The sequence below is a fragment of the Anomaloglossus baeobatrachus genome, chromosome 5 (genome assembly GCF_048569485.1).
Source record: "Anomaloglossus baeobatrachus isolate aAnoBae1 chromosome 5, aAnoBae1.hap1, whole genome shotgun sequence".
NCBI lineage: Eukaryota > Metazoa > Chordata > Amphibia > Anura > Aromobatidae > Anomaloglossus > Anomaloglossus baeobatrachus.
Genome location: NC_134357.1, coordinates 23,544,160 through 23,566,259, shown reverse-complemented (window position 1 = coordinate 23,566,259; position 22,100 = coordinate 23,544,160). Strand labels below are relative to the sequence as shown.

Here is a 22,100-nt window from a genome sequence, read left to right as displayed (position 1 = left end):
TGACTGTGCTTTGTTTGTGACTTCGGCTCCGTCTCTCCCTCCTGCTTCATACATGAAATCCCGGCTCTGACCCCTGGCATACCACCTGACTTCTCATTGCTTACTCCTTTGGGGACCGATATTGACCTCCTGCTGCTGACTCGGTGTGTTGACTACGCTGCTGCCCTCTGCTGGTTGGCCTGCTAACTACTGGTAACTTCAGTATCTGTCTAGTGTAGTGTGACCTTCAACTCTGCTGCCCTCTGCTGGTCGACCTGCTAACTGCACTCTGACGTTACATTGCTGGTGACTCCAGTATCTTCCTAGTGCAGTGTGACACCCAATGGGTGCAGTCCAAGTATGTCGCACATTATATAGGACCCCATATCTAGTGGCCACTAATAGTTACAGTTGGTCAACCATTTCTCCCAATTAAAGGACCACATCTGATAAAGTTGTTTGCACATTTTGGGATGTAACCGTTTCCAGTTTTGGGGTCCAGCCCTTGTATCGCAGCAACTTTGCATTGTACCTGACGTTCTTGAGGTTTCGCCATCATTCACTTTTACTGATATCTTCTCTTCTGTTAAAAGAAATCAAGTGTGTACAGAATGGATGGGTTAGGACCATGCAGGACACGTCAACAACATGAGATCAGCAGGAGAAGGGACCAGATTGGAAGGTAAGATGGGGAGCAATGAGGAAAGTTGGGCGCTGGTCTAATAAGGCAGACCTATGTAAGACTAGAAGCTTCAGGCTTCACATCTCCTCCACTGTTTGCCTGAATCTTAAAAGGATCCAAAATCTCTATAGCATCGTTTTCCATGACTCCTTACCCGTCCAACAGCCACCAATCATCATCCTGGCCTGGCGCTTGGGAGGTGTAAGGGCTCCATTATCGTGCATGAGCGCCGGGTCGTACGTCACCCCGTCCACATACAGAGACACGGTTGGGAACTCGAGGCTCAGAGCATAATGATGCCACTCCACGTCACAGGCCTGAGAGACACAAACAGCTATTTACATGTGGAAGGACAAAAGTGCAACGGATATAGAGAAGGAAGGAAAGATGGTGGTGCTGGATAAGAGAGGAAGACGGGAGGAAAGAAAGAGGTGGAAGGAAGATGGTGGTGCTAGATAAGAGAGCAATACGGGAGGAAAGAAAGAGGAGGAAGGAAAGATGGTGGTGCTGGATAAGAGAGCAATACGGGAGGAAAGAAAGAGGAGGAAGGAAAGATGGTGGTGCTGGATAAGAGAGCAATACGGGAGAAAAGAAAGAGGAGGAAGGAAAGATGGTGGTGCTGGATAAGAGAGGAAGATGGGAGGAAAGAAAGAGGGGGAAGGAAAGATGGTGGTGCTGGATAAGAGAGCAAGACGGGAGGAAAGAAAGAGGGGGAAGGAAAGATGGTGGTGCTGGATAAGAGAGCAAGACGGGAGGAAAGAAAGAGGGGGAAGGAAAGATGGTGGTGCAGGATAAGAGACCAAGACGGGAGGAAAGAAAAAGGAGGAAAGAAAGATGGTGATGGATAAGAGAGCAAGACAGGTATAAAGAAGGGAGGAAAGAATAAGAGAGCAAAATGGCTATAAGGAGGGGAAAAAAAGAAAGCGGTGGAAGGAAAGATGGTGGTGCTGGATAAGAGAGCAATACGGGAGAAAAGAAAGAGGAGGAAGGAAAGATGGTGGTGCTGGATAAGAGAGGAAGATGGGAGGAAAGAAAGAGGGGGAAGGAAAGATGGTGGTGCTGGATAAGAGAGCAAGACGGGAGGAAAGAAAGAGGGGGAAGGAAAGATGGTGGTGCTGGATAAGAGAGCAAGACGGGAGGAAAGAAAGAGGGGGAAGGAAAGATGGTGGTGCAGGATAAGAGACCAAGACGGGAGGAAAGAAAAAGGAGGAAAGAAAGATGGTGATGGATAAGAGAGCAAGACAGGTATAAAGAAGGGAGGAAAGAATAAGAGAGCAAAATGGCTATAAGGAGGGGAAAAAAAGAAAGCGGTGGAAGGAAAGATGGTGCTGGATAAAAGAGCAGGAAGAGTATAAAGAAGTGGAGAAAAAAAAGGGTTGGAAGGAAAGATGGTACTGGATAAGAGAGCAAGATAGTTATAAGGAAGGGAGAAAAGAAAGAGGTGGAAGGAAAGATGGTGCTGGATAAAAGAGCAGGAAGGGTATAAAGAAGGTGGGAAAGAAAGAGGTGGAAGGAAAGATGGTATTGGATAAGAGAGCAAGATGGATATAAAAGAGAGGGGAAAGAGAGGTGCAAAGATGCCTCTGCTAGTGACAGTAACTTATCTCCCCTGAGAACCAAATAATTGAGCATGTTGAAATTCATCAAACACGACCCTTTTTTTTGCACAAGTTGCTGTTGGAAAAGCGGAGTATAGAGAAGAGTAATAAAGAGAGAAGAGACAAGGAGGGGAAAAGAGGGTAGAAGAAAGGAGATAAGTGTAGGAGAAAAAGGGGAAGACGTATGTAGAGGAGAAAATAAGAGAGCAAAGGATAAAAAAAAGAGGAGAGAAGAAGTAATAGAAGGAGAAAAGTGCACATATGAAAGGAGAGTAGAAAAGTGCGATACGTATGAGAAGAGATGATAAGAAAAATGAAGAGAGGAGGGGAAAAGGAAGAGAAGAAAAGAAAAGAGAGGAGACAAGAAGAGAAGAGGTAAAGAGAAGAGACAAAAGGACAGAAGAAAGAAGACAAAAAGTGTTCAGAGGAGAAGGTAAGAGAGAATCATAAGGGGAAGAGGTGTGACATTAGTGATGACAAGCGGTGGGAGGACAAGAGAAAATAAGAGCAGAGAAGAGAAAAGAGAGGAGAAAACAGAAGAGAGTACACAAAAATGGAAAAGAGGAGAGTAGTAAAAAAATAAAAGAAGAGAAGGAGAGGTCTAGAAAGAAGAAGAAAAAACAAAAACAGCGTACAGAAGGTAAGAGAGTAGAGGAGAGGAGGAGAAAATGAGAGAATAGAGGAAAAGAAAAACAGAGGATACAAGAGAAGAAAGTAAACAATGAAGGAAAAGAGATGAAAGAAAAAGAGTAGTAGAAATAAAAAGAGATGAAGAGAAAAAGTTTAGAGAGGAGAGAAGAAAAGAAGAGAGGAGAAGAAAAGAAGAGCCGTTAGGGGAAGAGAGAAGAGACGCGAAGAGAAGAAAGTAGAAGATAGGAAAGGAAAAGAGAAGAGTAGAGGAGAAGAAAAGAGGAGCAGATAGGGGAAGAGAGAAGAGACGCGAAGAGAAGAAAGCAGAAGATAGGAAAAGAGATGAAAAGAGAAGAGGACAAAGAAAGAGGAGCAGATAGGGGAAGAGAGGAGAGATGCGAAGAGAAGAAAGCAGAAGATAGGAAAGGAAAAGAGAAGAGTAGAGGAGAAGAAAAGAGGAGCAGATAGGGGAAGAGAGAAGAGACGCGAAGAGAAGAAAGCAGAAGATAGGAAAAGAGATGAAAAGAGAAGAGGACAAAGAAAGAGGAGCAGATAGGGGAAGAGAGGAGAGATGCGAAGAGAAGAAAGCAGAAGATAGGAAAGGAAAAGAGAAGAGTAGAGGAGAAGAAAAGAGGAGCAGATAGGGGAAGAGAGAAGAGACGCGAAGAGAAGAAAGCAGAAGATAGGAAAAGAGATGAAAAGAGAAGAGGACAAAGAAAGAGGAGCAGATAGGGGAAGAGAGGAGAGATGCGAAGAGAAGAAAGCAGAAGATAGGAAAGGAAAAGAGAAGAGTAGAGGAGAAGAAAAGAGGAGCAGATAGGGGAAGAGAGAAGAGACGCGAAGAGAAGAAAGCAGAAGATAGGAAAAGAGATGAAAAGAGAAGAGGACAAAGAAAGAGGAGCAGATAGGGGAAGAGAGGAGAGATGCGAAGAGAAGAAAGCAGAAGATAGGAAAGGAAAAGAGAGGAGTAGAAATAAAAAGAGATGAGGAGAAAAATTTAGAGGAGAGAAGAAAAGAAGAGAGAAGAAGAAAAGAAGAGAGGAGAAGAAAAGAGGAGCGAATAGGGGAAGAGAGAAGAGATGCAAAGAGAAGAAAGGAAAAAAGATGAGAAGAGAGGAGAAGAAAAGAGGAGCAGATAGGGGAAGAGAGAAGAGATGCGAAGAGAAGAAAGCAGAAGATAGGAAAGGAAAAGAAGAGAGGAGAAGTTAAGTAGAATAGAAGGGAAGAATGAAGGAATAAATAATGAGTAAGTAGGAGCTAATAAGTGTCTATGGAGAAGGAGAGGATGGATGGAGGATAGGAGGATAGGCATGCATTGGTAAGATGAAGAGGAGAGACTGTAGAGGTAGGTGAGGAAGAGAGAATTGGGAAGGAGGACACGATGGGAGAGTGAATGAGCCAGTGAGCAGTATCTATAGCTAGTTATTAGGTAAGAAGATGATTGGAGAAGAGATGCTGAAGAGGAGTAGGAAAAGAGATGAGCAGGTTAGGAGAAAAGAAAGGATGAGCAGGTAAGGACCTGTGGAGAGACAGCTGGGAATTTTAATAGAAAACATAGGATGATATGGAAAGGAAAACATAAGAGATGATCAGGGTCAGTGAAAATGAGGAAGAGCAGATACAAAGAAAACACAGAGGAAAAATACAAAAAGGACAAAAGAAGAGATGAAGAAGAAGCAAAGAGGACGAGAGAAGAATAAGTGGCTGTGATAGAAGAGTCTGGGGGCATAAACGTATGATGATCTCTGTATAAATGTATGGATTTCTGTATTTTTACATTAATTAGGCAATGTGCTCCTCAGACCATTAGGGGGCATCACAGCCAGGACCAGACCTAAATCAGAGGACAACAAAACTGTCACCCTCCTTATCTATGCACCGCTCCATAGTTATATCTCTCCTTCCCATCCTCGTCGTTCTTCTTCACGTCTTATTTACTGCTCTCTTCTATTCTTATTATGTCCCGTTGGGTATAAATATGGGAGGAGATACAAGCGGGTACAAAGGACACCAAGACAAGTAGCAGAGTCCATGGGGCAGGGTCCGTGTTGTGTGCAGGGGCGCAGCGACAGGCCCAGTGTGCCGCATCCATCTCCTCCTCACACCTACAAATGTCGCCGCCACATTTACTTCTTTTGGGTTCTGATGTCTACAAATGAATCTAATGAGGCGTGAAAGAGGCACAGAAGTCTGTGCACCCCGGGCCGGTGCCTGATGTGTGTGCACAAAACACAACAGAGACGAGAGGAGAAGGAAGGAAGATACAGGGAAGAAACATGTACAGTGCTGGCCAAAAGTATTGGCACCCCTGCAATTCTGTCAGATAATACTCAGAGTCTTCCTGAAAATGATTGCAATCACAAATTCTTTGGTATTATTATCTTCATTTATTATTCTTGCAATGAAAAAACACAAAAGAGAATGAAACAAAAATCAAATCATTGATCATTTCCCACAAAACTCCCAAAATGGGCCAGACAAAAGTATTGGCACCCTTAGCCTAATACTTGGTTGCACAACCTTTAGCCAAAATAACTGCGCACAACCGGTTCCGGTAACCATCAATGCGTTTCTTACAATCCTCTGCTGGAATTTTAGACCATTCTTCTTTGGCAAACTGCTCCAGGTCCCTGAGATTTGAAGGGGGCCTTCTCCAAACTGCCATTTTGAGATCTCTCCACAGGTGTTCTATGGGGTTCAGGTCTGGACTCATTGCTGGCCACTTTAGTAGTCTCCAGTGCTTTCTATCAAACCATTTTCTAGTGCTTTTTGATGTGTGTTTTGGGTCATTGTCCTGCTGGAAGACCCATGACCTCTGAGGGAGACCCAGCTTTCTCACACTGGGCCCTACATTATGCTGCAAAATTTGTTGGTAGTCTTCAGACTTTATAATGCCATGCACATGGTCAAGCAGTCCAGTGCCAGAGGCAGCAAAGCAACCCCAAAACATCAGGGAACCTCCGCCATGTTTGACTGTAGGGACCGTGTTCTTTTCTTTGAATGTCTCTCTTTTTGTCCAGTAAACTCTATGTTGATGGCTTTTCCCAAAAAGCTCTACTTTTGTCTCATCTGACCAGAGAACATTCTTCCAAAACGTTTTAGGCTTTCTCAGGTAAGTTTTGGCAAACTCCAGCCTTTTTTATGTCTCGGGGTAAGAAGTGGGGTCTTCCTGGGTATCCTACCATACAGTCCCTTTTCATTCAAACACTGACGGATAGTACGGGGTGACACTGTTGTACCCTCGGACTGCAGGGCAGCTTGAACTTGTTTGGATGTTAGTCGAGGTTCTTTATCCACCATCCGCACAATCTTGCGTTGAAATCTCTCTTCAGTTTTTCTTTTCCTTCCACATCTAGGGAGGTTAGCCACAGTGCCATGGGCTTTACACTTCTTGATGACACTGCGCACCGTAGACACAGGAACTTTCAGGTCTTTGGAGATGGACTTGTAGCCTTGAGATTGCTCATGCTTCCTCACAATTTGGATTCTCAAGTCCTCAGACAGTTCTTTGGTCTTCTTTCTTTTCTCCATGCTCAATGTGGTGCACACAAGGACATAGGACAGAGGTTGTGTCAACTTTAATTCAGGTCACCTGCTGCAAGTGTGATTTATTATTGCCACCACCTGTTAGGTGCCACAGGTAAGTTACAGGCGCTGGTATTACACAAATTACAGAAGCAGCACAGGATTATTCAAACAGTGCCAATACTTTTGTCCACCTCCTTTTTTATGTTTGGTGTGGAATTATATCCAATTTGGCTTTCTGACAATTTTTTTTATTTTTTTTCATTGAAGACAAATTAAATGAAGATAATAATACCAAAGAATTTGTGATTGCAATCATTTTCAGGAAGAAACTGAGTATTCTCTGACAGAATTGCAGGGGTGCCAATACTTTTGGCCAGCACTGTAAGGAGTAAGGCTAGTTTCACACTTGCGTTGTGCGGCATCCGTCGCATTGCGTTGTGTGACGGATGTAACGCATGCGTTGCATATAGTGGCACAACTGATGCGACGGATGCTGCAAAACAAAGGAATCCGTTGTAGCTTTTTTTTTTCAACAATTAACTGAGCATGCGCAGTTGTGTAAAAACGGATGCGTCACAGGAATCCGTCAAATGACAGATTCCGAAGGATTCTGCAACCATAGGCTTCCATTATAAAAATGACGGATGCCGACGGAAACCAGCACATTGCGTTTTTTTGACGCTCAGGGGAACCGCAGAAAAACGTTACATGATGTGTTCCTTCCGGCCGGCGGAAGCAACGCGGCGTCGGCCAGCGGAAGCAACGCGGCGTCGGCCAGCGGAAGCAACGCGGCGTCGGCCAGCGGAAGCAACGCGGCGTCGGCCTGCGGAAGCAACGCGGCGTCGGCCAGCGGAAGCAACGCGGCGTCGGCCAGCGGAAGCAACGCGGCGTCGGCCAGCGGAAGCAACGCGGCGTCGGCCAGCGGAAGCAACGCAGGTCCATCAGCAGCAATCCGTCGTCCATACAAGTCTATGGGAAGCAGCGGAATCCGTTAACGAATTCTGCTGTTTTCCAAAACGGCAGATTGCGACTGAAGGAAAAAAACGCAAGTGCGAAACTAGCCTGAGGTGGAGGAGGTGAGAAGAGAGAAATAAGCAAGGAGCCAAGACATTGTCTGCTCCAGGGTCATCATCAGAAGGGTCAGTCCTGCCTCTGATGGAACATTCTCGCTACTTTGTTGCAACAATAGTAATTATAAACCTGCAACATTGTGTCAATTTAATGTCATTGGAAGCTGTTACATAATCTAATGTCTGCAACTGGAATCATCTGCACCGAGGAGAATCAAACGACTGCAACCCAGAGAATAAAGAAGACTGTATGTGACCTTCAGGTGCAGAAAATCCTATCAGGCCGTGAGCACACGGTGCGTTTTTTTTAGTGCAGATTTGGTGCTGATTGTGGCCCATTGTGGTCTCTCATGCCAGCAAAGTCAATTCTGTCAAGGTCAAGCAGGCATGTGCCAGGGAGAGCAGTCATGTGCCAGGGAGAGCAGTCATGTGCCAGGGAGAGCAGTCATGTGCCAGGGAGAGCAGTCATGTGCCAGGGAGAGCAGTCGTGTGCCAGGGAGAGCAGTCATGTGCCAGGGAGAGCAGTCATGTGCCAGGGAGAGCAATCATGTGCCAGGGAGAGCAGTCATGTGCCAGGGAGAGCAGGCATGTGCCAGGGAGAGCAGTCATGTGCCAGGGAGAGCAGTCGTGTGCCAGAGAGAGCAGTCATGTGCCAGGGAGAGCAGTCATGTGCCAGGGAGAGCAGTCATGTGCCAGGGAGAGCAGTCGTGTGCCAGGGAGAGCAGTCATGTGCCAGGGAGAGCAGTCATGTGCCAGGGAGAGCAATCATGTGCCAGGGAGAGCAATCATGTGCCAGGGAGAGCAGTCATGTGCCAGGGAGAGCAGTCGTGTGCCAGGGAGAGCAGTCATGTGCCAGGGAGAGCAGTCATGTGCCAGGGAGAGCAATCATGTGCCAGGGAGAGCAGTCATGTGCCAGAGAGAGCAGTCATGTGCCAGGGAGAGCAGTCATGTGCCAGGGAGAGCAGTCATGTGCCAGGGAGAGCAGTCATGTGCCAGGGAGAGCAGTCATGTGCCAGGGAGAGCAGTCGTGTGCCAGGGAGAGCAGGCATGTGCCAGGGAGAGCAGTCATGTGCCAGGGAGAGCAATCATGTGCCAGGGAGAGCAGTCATGTGCCAGGGAGAGCAGTCATGTGCCAGGGAGAGCAGTCGTGTGCCAGGGAGAGCAGGCATGTGCCAGGGAGAGCAGTCATGTGCCAGGGAGTGCAATCATGTGCCAGGGAGAGCAGTCATGTGCCAGGGAGAGCAGTCATGGGGAATTTGTTTTTTCTTGAATTGCACTCATAGGAGTATATTAGGGTGATGGCTGCACCCAGTGTGAACAGGCAGCTCAGTCACCGTTTCTTCCCGCATCCCTCTCAGATCCTTCCTGGCATGTGCTGCCCATAATCGTATGAGGAATATTCATCATTTCATTATGGCTTATGAATATTTATATCTATCCTGCAGATGCGAATATTCATACAGACAACAGAAGAGCTGGAGCCGACCGCAGGGTATTTAACATCCTAACAGCAGTACAGAGGATTTCAGGAGATTTCTGCTGAATTTTGAAGGTCTGGGATCTCACAAATGTTAGAGAGGACGGAGCTGTCTGTACGGGGACAGCGTCTTGAGGAAGGGGGAAAGACGACTTGTATGAGACCACTGAGGAATATATATAGACCGGGTCCCACAGCAGCGCAGAGCATTTCAGGAGATGACTATAATGATCTTTTATGGGGTGGAGATGATAGCAGTGAGGACAGGGGGTATAAATGACTGGAAGCTTATCCCTCCATAATGCATCATTGTATACCGAATCTCATTAACCCTTTCATAGCCAGTCATCATAGTTTCATATCATTACCTGTTCCAGCTTCCAAAGGAATTTGACCGGGTGAGCGCTGTCCAGAAGGGACCAATAGAGGAAGGAAATCCTGCAGCCGTGCACGGCCAGCGTATAGTGCGAGAAGCTGCCGTCTGAGGGAAGTAATAAGAGCAATGCTAGTGGATGCTTATCTGTCACTCACTAATGGATGCAAAACTACAACCCTCAGCAAGCCCTGACCAATGCACACTGTTAGATAACGCTGGGAGTTGTAGTTTTGCTAATATTAGAGAGTCACTGATTAAACCTTGAATTCCGAAATCTCTAAAACAGTCCAATGATAACATTTTATGGTCTTGGGGCAATAGCTGCCCCCCGGAGCCCCCTGTCCTGTGCTCTTACCATTCTGCACAGTGTTACACAGCAGCACCTCCTCCCTCTGTCCCCCCCTGGAGCCCCCCTGTCCTGTGCTCTTACCATTCTGCACAGTGTTACACAGCAGCACCTCCTCCCTCTGTCCCCCCCTGGAGCCCCCCTGTCCTGTGCTCTTACCATTCTGCACAGTGTTACACAGCAGCACCTCCTCCCTCCGTCCCCCCCCCCTCGGAGCCCAACTACCCTGTGCTCTTACCGTTCTGCACAGTGTTACACAGCAGCACCTCCTCCCTCTGTCCCCCCCCCTGTGCTCTTACCATTCTGCACAGTGTTATACTGCAGCACCTCCTCCTCCCTCCGTCCCCCCCCCCCGGAGCCCCCCTGCCCTATGCTCTTACCGTTCTGCACAGTGTTACATAGCAGCACCACCTCCTCCCTCCGTTCCCCCCCTGGAGCCTCCCTGATCTGTGCTCTTACCATTCTGCACAGTGTTACACAGCAGCACCTCCTCCTCCCTCCGTTCCCCCCCTGGAGCCCCCCTGATCTGTGCTCTTACCGTTCTGCACAGTGTTACACAGCAGCACCTCCTCCTCCCTCCGTTCCCCCCCTGGAGCCCCCCTGCTCTGTGCTCTTACCGTTCTGCACAGTGTTACACAGCAGCACCTCCTCCTCCTTTCCGCTCCTCCCTCCGCTGCCCCCTGCATGCTTCAGCCAGAAAGAGAGGGTCAGGTGATCGGCGGCTCCGCCCCCTGCAGGTAACCGCCCAGGAGGAACCTCCACTGATTGAGAACCATTGAACCAAAAGACCGGGCTGCTGTCCTGTGTGTCCTGTATGGGAAGGCTATGGGTCCAGTTATAGGTCGGGCTGGATGGGGGAAGAAGGTCGACATCGCCTGGAGCGGCTCCTGGAAGCAAGCAGAGGTATTAACACATAAAAGAAAATTCTATTTAGTTGTTTCCTAGCTAAAGGAGCTTAATGATAACCGGACAGGTCATCAGCTGTAGTACCAGGCACCACCACACTTGAAGGTGTGGCGCTGTGCTTTGGCCCCTTTATTAGGGGGGTCCTGGGGTTTAGGTACTGGTCAGATGGGCCATCAATGTCATGAAAAATCCCTTTAAGGAGCTGTTGGTTATCAGCTGTGATCTTTGGCAGCCAGTATTCAGTTTCCCTGCAGTGCCCCCACAGGAGAAATGAGGTATCACATGTAAATCAATAGCTGTATACATAATGCTGGGTCCTCCAGAGTGAGAAAAGCCATTAGTACTGGCTCCTTAGTCCTTAAGCGAACACTACCCCCCTAATATTAAACCCTTTATAGTCTCCTGGGACCCCAGATTCATAACTGCACTCAGAGGTATAGTAGGAAGTTCTTGGGCCCTAATTCTCAGGGGCCCCATATTCAGCTCTGTATTGTTCTTAGATACTACGCTGACTGGCAATTATATAAAATGGAAACCTGTATTTGTGCCCAGGCCGATAATTACAGCGCAGTACCAGGGAATTATACGTCTTATCCTCGAGCCCCACGGGCATTGTATTACAGGGCGAGGGACGTACCGCACAGCTTGCGCAATGATTTCTCTGAATAGTTATCCCGGTCGCAGCCCTTGGCAATGTGACTCGTCTGGATTTCCACCGTGGCCTGAATACTCCAGATTGGCTCCTCGCAGGTCTCCAGGTGGATGGTGGGAAACAAGGCCAGGCTGCCGGTGCCAGGAACGTACTCGATACGCTTGTTCCAGCCTGTCGGAGCAGAGACCGTGGATTTAAGGCTCAAAGAGATTTTACGTAATAATGGCACAAATGGTGAAAAATACTCAGATACTGTACAGCATAGAGATTAGTGAAACCAAACCAGGACTTGCTGTGACACTACAACTCTCAGCATGCCCTAACAGCTAAAGAGCCACTGATTTAAGCTTGGGGGGCCCAATTCCAAAAATTCTAAAAGAGCCCCAACTATAATACCAAAGTTTCTATCTCTTTATATGTCTCAGACTGCTGTGCCAAAAAGCTACACCCCTGTAGACACCTATGTGTTTTGCACCTAACGCACTCACATATGGGTAGTGAAAAAGGGGAAAGTTGCAACCACACTCAACAGGTCCCTGTACAGACTAAAAGGCCTTAGCCAGACAACTAAAAAACACCACTTTAGGCCTGGCTCCCTAAAAGGCCATCAAAGGGTTTCTCGTACCTCCTGAGGGACCAGAGGGAAGGCCGTCACACACTGCCAACAAGGGGAAAGGAAGGTGTGTGAGAACGAACACAAATCCAGAGGGTAATAAACTGAAACAAGGTACAAGGAAGAGGACCTGGGAAGGAAAACAAAACCAAAGCACAGCAGGCACTCAATCGGCGTTTTCTCAAAGGTAAACCCTCTAAGCTGCTAAGCTGAAGGGCTGGAACTCCTGTTATAGCCAGCAAGGGAATGAGGTGACTGGTGAAGATATATAACCCAATCCAGAATGTGATAGGGAAAACCACAACAAGAAATGACTGACACCAAGAGGGAAAAAACAAACCAACAAGGAAAAAACAAACCAAGAAGAATAAACAAACCAAGAAGGGAAAACAAACCAAGAAGGAAAAACAAACCAAGGAGGAAAAACAAACCAAGGAGGAAAAACAAACCAAGAAGGAAAAATAAACCAAGAAGGAAAAATAAACCAAGAAGGAAAAACAAACCAAAAAGGAAAAACAAACCAAGAAGGATAAACAAACCAAGAAGGAAAAACAAACCAAGAAGGAAAAACTAACCAAGAAGGATAAACAAACCAAGGAGGAAAAATAAACCAAGAAGGAAAAACAAACCAAGAAGGAAAAACAAACCAAGGAGGGAAAACAAACCAAAAAGAATAAACAAACCAAGAAGGAAAAACAAACCAAGAAGAATAAACAAACCAAGAAGGAAAAACAAATCAAGAAGGAAAAACAAACCAAGAAGAATAAACAAACCAAGGAGGAAAAATAAACCAAGAAGGAAAAACAAACCAAGAAGGAAAAACAAACCAAGGAGGAAAAACAAACCAAGAAGAATAAACAAACCAAGAAGGAAAAACAAACCAAGAAGAATAAACAAACCAAGAAGGAAAAACAAACCAAAAAGAATAAACAAACCAAGAAGGAAAAACAAACCAAGAAGAATAAACAAACCAAGAAGAATAAACAAACCAAGAAGGAAAAACAAACCAAGAAGGAAAAACAAACCAAGAAGGATAAACAAACTAAGAAAAGAAAAAAAACTAAGAAGGAAAATCAAACTAAGAAGGAAAAACAAAACAAGAAGGAAAAACAGACAACAGAAACCATCAGCATTTGGACAGGGAAACAAAGCGAGTCATGATACTATCCTATGCACTGTCCATTCAGCACAGTGTTACACAGCAGCACATCCTCCGCCTTTCCACCCTTCCCTCTGTTGTCCCTTGCATATTTCATCCAGAAGGAGAGAATTCAGTTAATCAGTGCTCTGCCGCCTGCAGGTATCGCCCAAGAGGACCTTCCACTCATTAGAAACCACAAAACCAAAAGACCGGGCTACTGTCCTGTGTGTCCTGTATGAGTGCAGTTATTATATGTCTACACCATAAGCGTCTGTGCGAAACTACAACTACAATAGTTATAATACCGAAGGTTTATTTTTTATGTGACAGAGGGCACATTAGGCTGCTGGGCCCTAAAGCTACACCACTGTAGAGCCCTATCCTATGCACTTACCATTCAACACAGTGTTACACAGCCCACCTCTTCCTCCTTCCCACCCCTCCCTCTGCTGGCTCTTACATATATCAGTCAGAAAGAGAGAGTCATGTGATCAGCAGCTCCTCCTCTCCTGGTACCGCCCACGAGGAACCTCCACTAATTGGGAACCATTAAACCATAAGACTGGGCTACTGCCCTGTGTGTCCTGTATGTCTACTCCATAAACTCCTATCTTGGACCTGTTGCTAAACTACAACTCTCAGCATGCCCTGACAGCAAAGGCAATTCTTCCATTGGTTCGGGGTTTTTTGTTTTTCTGGGCGGGGTTATGTTTATGTTAATACCACACCTGACTTTTTCATATTTTAGTGGTTAAAAAAATCAGAACACTGAAAAAATGTTTTGGTTTGTGTCACCATATTCTGAGACCCATAACGTTTTTATTCTTCTGCCAATGGAACCGTGTGAGGTCTTGTTTTTTTTAGTATCTAGTGAAACTATGAGTCTCAGCCCCCTGCTGTCATGTTGACCCATTGCCCAATTGCAAGGGGCTGATGGACACTCCATTGGAATCGCGCCACTTAAATACCATTGTTAAAGACTGACAGTAGTATTTAAGTGGTTAAATTAAGTGGGAAAATGTAACCCCAATCTTTACAGTTATTTGCCAAAAAACCTGCTTACATTAAAGTCAATGGAGCTGGTAACGGATCTGTTATTATAGACTCCTATTATGGATAGAGAAAGAGACACACAAAGAGACATACACACACACAGAAAGAGACACACACACAGAAAGAGACACACACACAGAGAGACACGCACAGAAAGAGACACAGAAAGAAAGAGACACACACACAGAGTGAGACACGCATAGAAAGAGACACATACACAGAAAGAGACACATACACAGAAAGAGACTTGCACAGAAAGAGACCCACACACAGAAAGACACATACACAGAGAGAGACACACAGAAAGAGACACATACACAGAAAGACACACACAGAAAGACACACACAGAAAGAGACAAACGCACAGAAAGAGACCCATACACATTTACAGTGTAGATCAGAGATAGCTGTCAATGCTTCTGTTAGACGCAGACGCCGGCTGTATAACGCAGCTGTATACGGTGTGCACACAACACGCGCCCAACGTGTATTATGGATATAGGGAAAGGATTAATGTAAGGGGTCTGAATATTTTTAGTGAAGCCTTCAAAAACATTACTGTCTCTTCCCGGTTGACATCGTCTTGCCCTCGCGATGCCTGAATCCAGACTGTTATATAAGCAAGAGAACAAGAGTCAAAAGGTGCCAAAAAGTGAATATAATTTTATTATTACAATCATAGATATGCAACCAGCAAAAAAGAAGATAAAAACACAGAGGGATGTGAGAAGACATAAACAGGACCGCCATATGAATGGTATTTGGAGATGACCAATTACATGAATAAAACATACAGGGGAAATGTCAGAGCAAATATTACAGGGACAATACATATAAAGTGCATGTGCATAAATACATATGAATAGCCCGGTCAGACACCCCCAATACATAAGCAAGATCTGGTCAAATCACTTAAATAGAAAAGTATGTACAAAGTAAAGTGGCCAGTGGATCTAAAGTGGCCAGTGCATAGTCCTGAATATGCAGAAAAAAGGCTCCCCCATACCCCACCAACGTACGTTTCGCCTCTTTGAGCCCGTGCTCAAGTCCAGCTTCCTCGGGGAGGGAGAAGGCAGCGACATGCTCGTTATAGCCTAGTGGTTTATACTGTGAAGCGCCCGCTTACTTCCGCGTGCGTCACATCCTTGGGTGACGCGCACACACATCAGCGGCGTCATGATGGAGGCAGGCCAGCCGTCGGGCGCCAACGCGCACGTGCAAGAGCGGGGATGCGTCATCCCGCTCCCGCGAGAGCGCGGCAACATGACGCCGCTGACGTGTGTGTGTGTCACCCGAGGATGTGACGCACGCGGAAGTAAGCGGGCGCTTACTGTAATATTTGCTCTGACATTTCCCCTGTATGTTTTATTCATGTAATTGGTCATCTCCAAATACCATCCATCTGGCGGTCCTGTTTATGTCTTCTCACATCCCTCTGTGTTTTTATCTTCTTTTTTGCTGGTTGCACATCTATGATTGTAATAATAAAATTATATTCACTTTTTGGCACCTTTTGACTCTTGTTCTTTTGCTTATATATGTTATTTTGAGTCTGTGCAATGGTCTCATTGACCAATCTGGGCTAGATTTTGCCCAGCATGATTTTTCATACTGCTGTATGGGGGTCCCTATATTTAACATGAATCCAGACTGTGCAGCGGATTATCCATGGAGGCAAATTGTAGCCTATATTAGCTTAAACCCCCAAAATGTTACTAAAAAAGGTCTACGAAAAGGGGGAAAAAAGTATTAAAAATGAATTGTAATAGAATTTTTGGATAGGGCCCATTTTGGGTTAATAATAGAATCTCCTGGCGACCTACGAGCGCGCCATTGTGCCAGGAGCTCGTGTATCAGGGCATCATTGTTCTCCATCAGTCAATGCACCATTGTTCTGGGCATCTACAATCAGTGTTGCTTTTGTATTCTGCGCCCTCATAACAGTTTGTCATCCTGGGTATGTAATCCCGAAAATCAGCATCTAACGCCCCAAACCACGTCCACAACAACAAGGTGTTTATGGGGAGAGGGCTCCATGCTACCAACATGATCTACAAATCCTGGAGCTCTTATTATAGGACATAAAACAAAAAGCTCAATACACTTTGCAGATCAGGCTCTCACTAATTTCAAGACCTCTGCTTGCTTTGCTGACGTGCACCTGTCCCGCCCATGCCCCGTCCATGCACAGCTCATTCCCAGGGTGTCAGATCTCTCTCCTGTAAGGAGCCGTGCACCCGTGCAACTTGGACATGATTAGGATAAATAAAAAAGGATTAAATATACTGACAGCAAGCAGAGATATGGACACGCAATGGAAGGAACAAGTAAATTAGGAAATTGCACATTTTTTGCACTCATGGGGATGTTGTGGTTACCTCTCCAGCTGGGTTTGCAGGTGGGCTTCACTTGGATCTCCACTTCGGCGTCCTCCACGGCTCGCTTCTTCCCGCAGTCATACGCCGTGACCGTAAATCTGATCAGGCGCTCCCCACTGGCCTGCAGAGGCTGCGTATTCTTTATGTAACCTGCCAAGATACAATGTAAGCAATCCATAAGAATCAATTAATCTAATATATAAAGTTGAGTGTTTGTATGTATGTACTGTATGTGTGTGTGTGTCTGTATGTATCTATGTGTCTATGTATGTGTGTATGTGTTTGTATGTATGTGTGTGTGTGTATATGTATGCCTGTATGTACAGTGCCTACAAGTAGTATTCAACCCCCTGCAGATATATATATACAGTGCCCACAAGTAGTATTCAACCCCCTGCAGATATATATATACAGTGCCTACAAGTAGTATTCAACCCCCTGCAGATTTAGCAGGTTTGATAGGATGCAAATAAGTTAGAGCCTGCAAACTTCAAACAAGAGCAGGATTTATTAACAGATGCATAAATCTTACAAACCAACAAGTTATGTTGCTCAGTTAAATTTTAATAAATTTTCAACATAAAAGTGTGGGTCAATTATTATTCAATCCCTAGGTTTAATATTTTGTGGAATAACCCTTGTTTGCAATTACAGCTAATAATAGTTTTTTATAAGACCTGATGAGGCCGGCACAAGTCTCTGGAGTTATCTTGGCCCACTCCTCCATGCAGATCTTCTCCAAGTTATCTAGGTTCTTTGGGTGTCTCATGTGGACTTTAATCTTGAGCTCCTTCCACAAGTTTTCAATTGGGTTAAGGTCAGGAGACTGACTAGGCCACTGCAACACCTTGATTTTTTCCCTCTTGAACCAGGCCTTGGTTTTCTTGGCTGTGTGCTTTGGGTCGTTGTCTTGTTGGAAGATGACATGACGACCCATCTTAAGATCCTTGATGGAGGAGCGGAGGTTCTTGGCCAAAATCTCCAGGTAGGCCGTGCTATCCATCTTCCCGTGGATGCGGACCAGATGGCCAGGCCCCTTGGCTGAGAAACAGCCCCACAGCATGATGCTGCCACCACCATGCTTGACTGTAGGGATGGTATTCTTGGGGTCGTATGCAGTGCCATCCAGTCTCCAAACGTCACGTGTGTGGTTGGCACTAAAGATCTCGATCTTGGTCTCATCAGACCAGAGAACCTTGAACCAGTCTGTCTCAGAGTCCTCCAAGTGATCATGAGCAAACTGTAGACGAGCCTTGACATGACGCTTTGAAAGTAAAGGTACCTTACGGGCTCGTCTGGAACGGAGACCATTGCGGTGGAGTATGTTACTTATGGTATTGACTGAAACCAATGTCCCCACTGCCATGAGATCTTCCCGGAGCTCCTTCCTTGTTGTCCTTGGGTTAGCCTTGACTCTTCGGACAAGCCTAGCCCCGGCACGGGTGGAAACTTTCAAAGGCTGTCCAGGCCGTGGAAGGCTAACAGTAGTTCCATAAGCCTTCCACTTCCGGATGATGCTCCCAACAGTGGAGACAGGTAGGCCCAACTCCTTGGAAAGGGTTTTGTACCCCTTGCCAGCCTTGTGACCCTCCACGATCTTGTCTCTGATGGCCTTGGAATGCTCCTTTGTCTTTCCCATGTTGACAATGTATGAGTGCTGTTCACAAGTTTGGGGAGGGTCTTAATTAGTCAGAAAAGGCTGGAAAAAGAGATAATTAATCCAAACATGTGAAGCTCATTGTTCTTTGTGCCTGAAATACTTCTTAATACTTTAGGGGAACCAAACAGAATTCTGGTGGTTTGAGGGGTTGAATAATAAATGACCCTCTGAATAAACTTTTCACAATTTAAAAAAGAAAAAATAAAAAGAAATAACATTCTTTTTTGCTGCATTTCACACTTCCAGGCTGATCTACAGTCCAAATGTCACAATGCCAAGTTATTCCGAATGTGTAAACCTGCTAAATCTGCAGGGGGTTGAATACTACTTGTAGGCACTGTATGTGTGTGTGTGTGTGTGTGTGCCTGTATGTATGTGCGTGTCTGTATGTATGTATGTATGTATGTGTGTGTGTAGGTATGTGTGTGTGTGTGTGTGTGTATGTATGTGTGTATGTATGTATGTATGTGTGTGTATGTGTGTGTGTGTGTGTGTGTATATGTATGTATGTGTGTGTATGTGTATGTGTGTGTGTGTGTGTGTGTGTGTGTGTGTGTGTGTGTGTGTGTCCGCTAAAGGAATCCACACCGTCACATTTACAATCACAACATTTTTCACAGCCACTTCATTTGACTCAGGGAACGTCATAGACTATGTTTTGAGGGGAAATTTAACCCTGCGCTTTACAGCCAAAAAACCTGCTAACATTAAAGTAAATGGAGCTGGGAACGGATCTGTTATTAAAGACTTCTGTTATGGACAGAGAAAGAGACACACAGAGAGACACACACACACAGAAAATGACACACACAGAAAGAGACACATACAGTAGACAGAAAGAGATACATAGACAGAAAGATATACAAACACTGAAAGACACACACAGAAAAAGACACACACACAGAAAGAGACACAGAAAAAGACACACACAGAAAAGACACCTAGACCAAAAGAGACACATAGACCGAAAGAGACACATAGACCAAAAGAGACACATAGACCGAAAGAGACACATAGACCGAAAAAGACACATAGACCGAAAAAGACACATAGACCGAAAAAGACACATACACAGAAAAATATACAAACACTGAAAGACACACAGAAAAAGACACACACACAAAAAGACACATAGACCAAAAGAGACACATAGACTGAAAGAGACACATACACAGAAAAATATACAAAGACTGAAAGACACACACATAAAGAGACACAGAAAGACACAAACAGCAAAAGACACATAGACAGAAAGAGACACATAGACAGAAAGATACACACACACTGAAAGACACACAGAAACAAACACACACGCACAGAAAGAGACACACAGAAAGAGACACACACACAAAGAGACACAAAAAGAAAGACACACACACACACATACACAGAAAGATACACACACCGAAAGATGCACACACGGGAAGAGACACACACAGGAAGACACACACAGACTTTTATGTGCAAAATAATTTTTTGCTAACGAAGTTAGTTACTATCGCGGGAAACGTCGGGTAATACATCTAGTACAAAGATAAAAGTCAAAAATTCAGTTTCATGATGACAATTAATTAATATGGTGGCAATTAAAGGGGATGTCAGTCGGCTTTCTCAGACTCCTGCAAGGTAAATCTGTCTATGTAATTCAGATGCCTGAACTGGCTGATAACAGGGAACAATCCATTATACCGATGAGTAGACTGTTGGGTCTGACTTACCGTCGTTGTCGATTGTGAAGGGCACGTTGGGGGTGAGGATCTGGTAGAAGCAGACCTGGCTGTACTGAGGAGAGCAGTCCTGGTCCCACGCCTGCACTCGGAGGACCCGTTCATACATACGACCCTCGGTGACTGAAGCTCTGAAGACCCGTTCTCCAAAAACAGGGGCAAACTCATTGACGTCATTGACTCGGACATGAACGGTGGCTCTATGGTGGACAATGAAGAAGGAGGAAACAGTCAGAGATGCTAGTGACTTTTTTGTTTCTTTTCTCTACACAGACATATGAGGGCTTGTTTGTTTGTGGGACGAGTTGTACTTTTGAATGACACTATTCATTTTACCACATAGTGTACTGGAAACCGGGAAAACAATTCCAAAGGGGGAGAAATTGTGAAAAAAACTCATTCTGACATGTTTTTTGGGGAATTTGCTTACGGTGTATATTTTGGGATAAAAATGACCTCACAATAAGCTTCTCCTCATCAATACGATTCCAGCGACACCAAACATGTACAGGTTTTTTTTATTATTTTACCAATGAAAAGTTTGCAAAACGAAATTTGGGGGTTGTATTGCCATTTTCCAAGACCCGTAACATTTTAATTTTTCGGTCGATATTGCTGAGTCATGGCTTATTTTTTGCAGGGAGAGAATACATTTTTATTAATACCATTTTTGGATAAATATGATATTTTGATCCCTTGTTACAGCCTTTTTTGTGATATTGAGGAGACCAAAAAAATGTAATTTTGGGGTTCTTGTTTCCGAAAAACCTCATTAGGTCAAAAACTCCTGAAAAAGAACAGTTTTACAAGAGTTTTTGTGGACGATTTTGGAAAGAACCTGCGCTACTAATCTCCATGTGCACATACCCTTTTTCTTTACGGCTGGGGCCAGACGAGCATATGGCATCGGAGGCGATATGTTAATGACCCCCGACTACCGCTCTTCTGCGAGTGTAAGCCGAGTGTCATGCCACTGTGATCCAATGCTGTGATCAGATCACTTTTGCGGAGGAGAGGGAGGGATTTATCTTCCTATCTCCTTCATTGCCAGCTGATGCGATTATCGCACTGCACTCCGGTGTCATCCGAGTGCAGTGTGATTTTTCACTCGCACCCATAGACTTGTATGAGTTCAAGTGAATACGGATCGGATTCCAGCCACAGCATGCTTCGACTGTTTTCTTGGCCCGATTAGGGCCCCATAGAGTAACATGGGTCCAGGTGGAATGCCATTTTTTAATCGCATTCCACTCGGACCATTTTACTCGCCGTGTGTCCTAGCCCTACAGCTATAAATATCCAGAGTCTTTTTTTTTGCGTTTTCGGAGCAGAAAATGGCCATGTGCACACCAAGGATTTCTTTAGGAGGATTGAGAGGGAACTGAATGGAAACTATTCGAATACTCCTCAAAAATGTAAAACTCCTCAAAAACTTGAAGGTTCTCCTCAGGTATTTCTCAAAATCTCAGCAAAAAGACAATGTTTGTGTAGGATTTGGACAGTTTCCGCTCAGTTTCTGCTCCAAAAACTCAAAAAAGCCCAAGAGTGAAACCAATATGTCTATTAATGGACATTACGAGGACCTTTTTAGGAGGCCTCCAGAAGACCTATACATCGGTCCACTCTTGGTTCGCAAGAACATTCGCTCACTTGTGAGATTTCTTGCTGTTGCTCCCGTCTGGTCCCTCTCCGCAGTCGTGTGCCTGGATGGTGAAGGTGTGCTCCCTCTGGGCCTCGCAGTCCACCGGACCCTTGGCTCGGATCAGACCTTCACCTGTCGTCCGATCTAGAACAACAGCTTCAAAGGGCGTTCCAGCTCCATGAATCCGGAACCCACAGATTTCACCTGCGAAAAGGAAGACAATTAACTTCATGGATCAGTTATGTCCAACTTTTGGCCCTCCTAGCTGATAGCCACCATGATGGGAGTTATAGTTTAGAAGAGCTACAGGGACCCCTGTTGGAGACCACTGTAATAGGCGATACATCCAGCCATTAATTGGACCAGTACCTGCGTATCTCAGCGGAGCATCTTTATCCAGGGCGAAGAGAGGTGGGTTGAGTAAGACTGTGTTATCATTCTCCATGATGATCCCCTGGTACTGCGCTTCCATCCATGGTTTGTGTTTGTTACCTAGAAGCAATTGATAATCTGTAATTAGTACAAGATGAAGCTAATCCTTAAGATTCAGGATTGTCCAAACATCGGCAACACAGAGGCTGTGTAGGATCCTGGGCAAGTGGATTCAGTGATAATACCAGCTGAAATCTATCAATAATTAGA

At 45.3% G+C, this 22,100-nt stretch overlaps 1 protein-coding gene across 4 annotated transcripts in view; it reads right to left on the bottom strand.

The window, feature by feature from the left end:
• Nucleotides 1-22,100, bottom strand: part of CLSTN3 (calsyntenin 3) — a 65,672-nt gene that overhangs the window by 11,372 nt on the left and 32,200 nt on the right. For all 4 annotated transcript variants that reach the window (XM_075348279.1, XM_075348281.1, XM_075348282.1 and 1 more), the window contains exons 3-11: nt 21,828-21,950; nt 21,467-21,662; nt 19,808-20,016; nt 16,430-16,579; nt 11,230-11,415; nt 10,304-10,573; nt 9,333-9,445; nt 816-978; nt 512-562 (exon numbers count right to left, since the gene is read on the bottom strand). In XM_075348279.1, the coding sequence (XP_075204394.1) occupies nt 512-562; nt 816-978; nt 9,333-9,445; nt 10,304-10,573; nt 11,230-11,415; nt 16,430-16,579; nt 19,808-20,016; nt 21,467-21,662; nt 21,828-21,950 (1,461 nt within the window). The remainder of the gene's footprint in view (nt 1-511; nt 563-815; nt 979-9,332; nt 9,446-10,303; nt 10,574-11,229; nt 11,416-16,429; nt 16,580-19,807; nt 20,017-21,466; nt 21,663-21,827; nt 21,951-22,100) is intronic.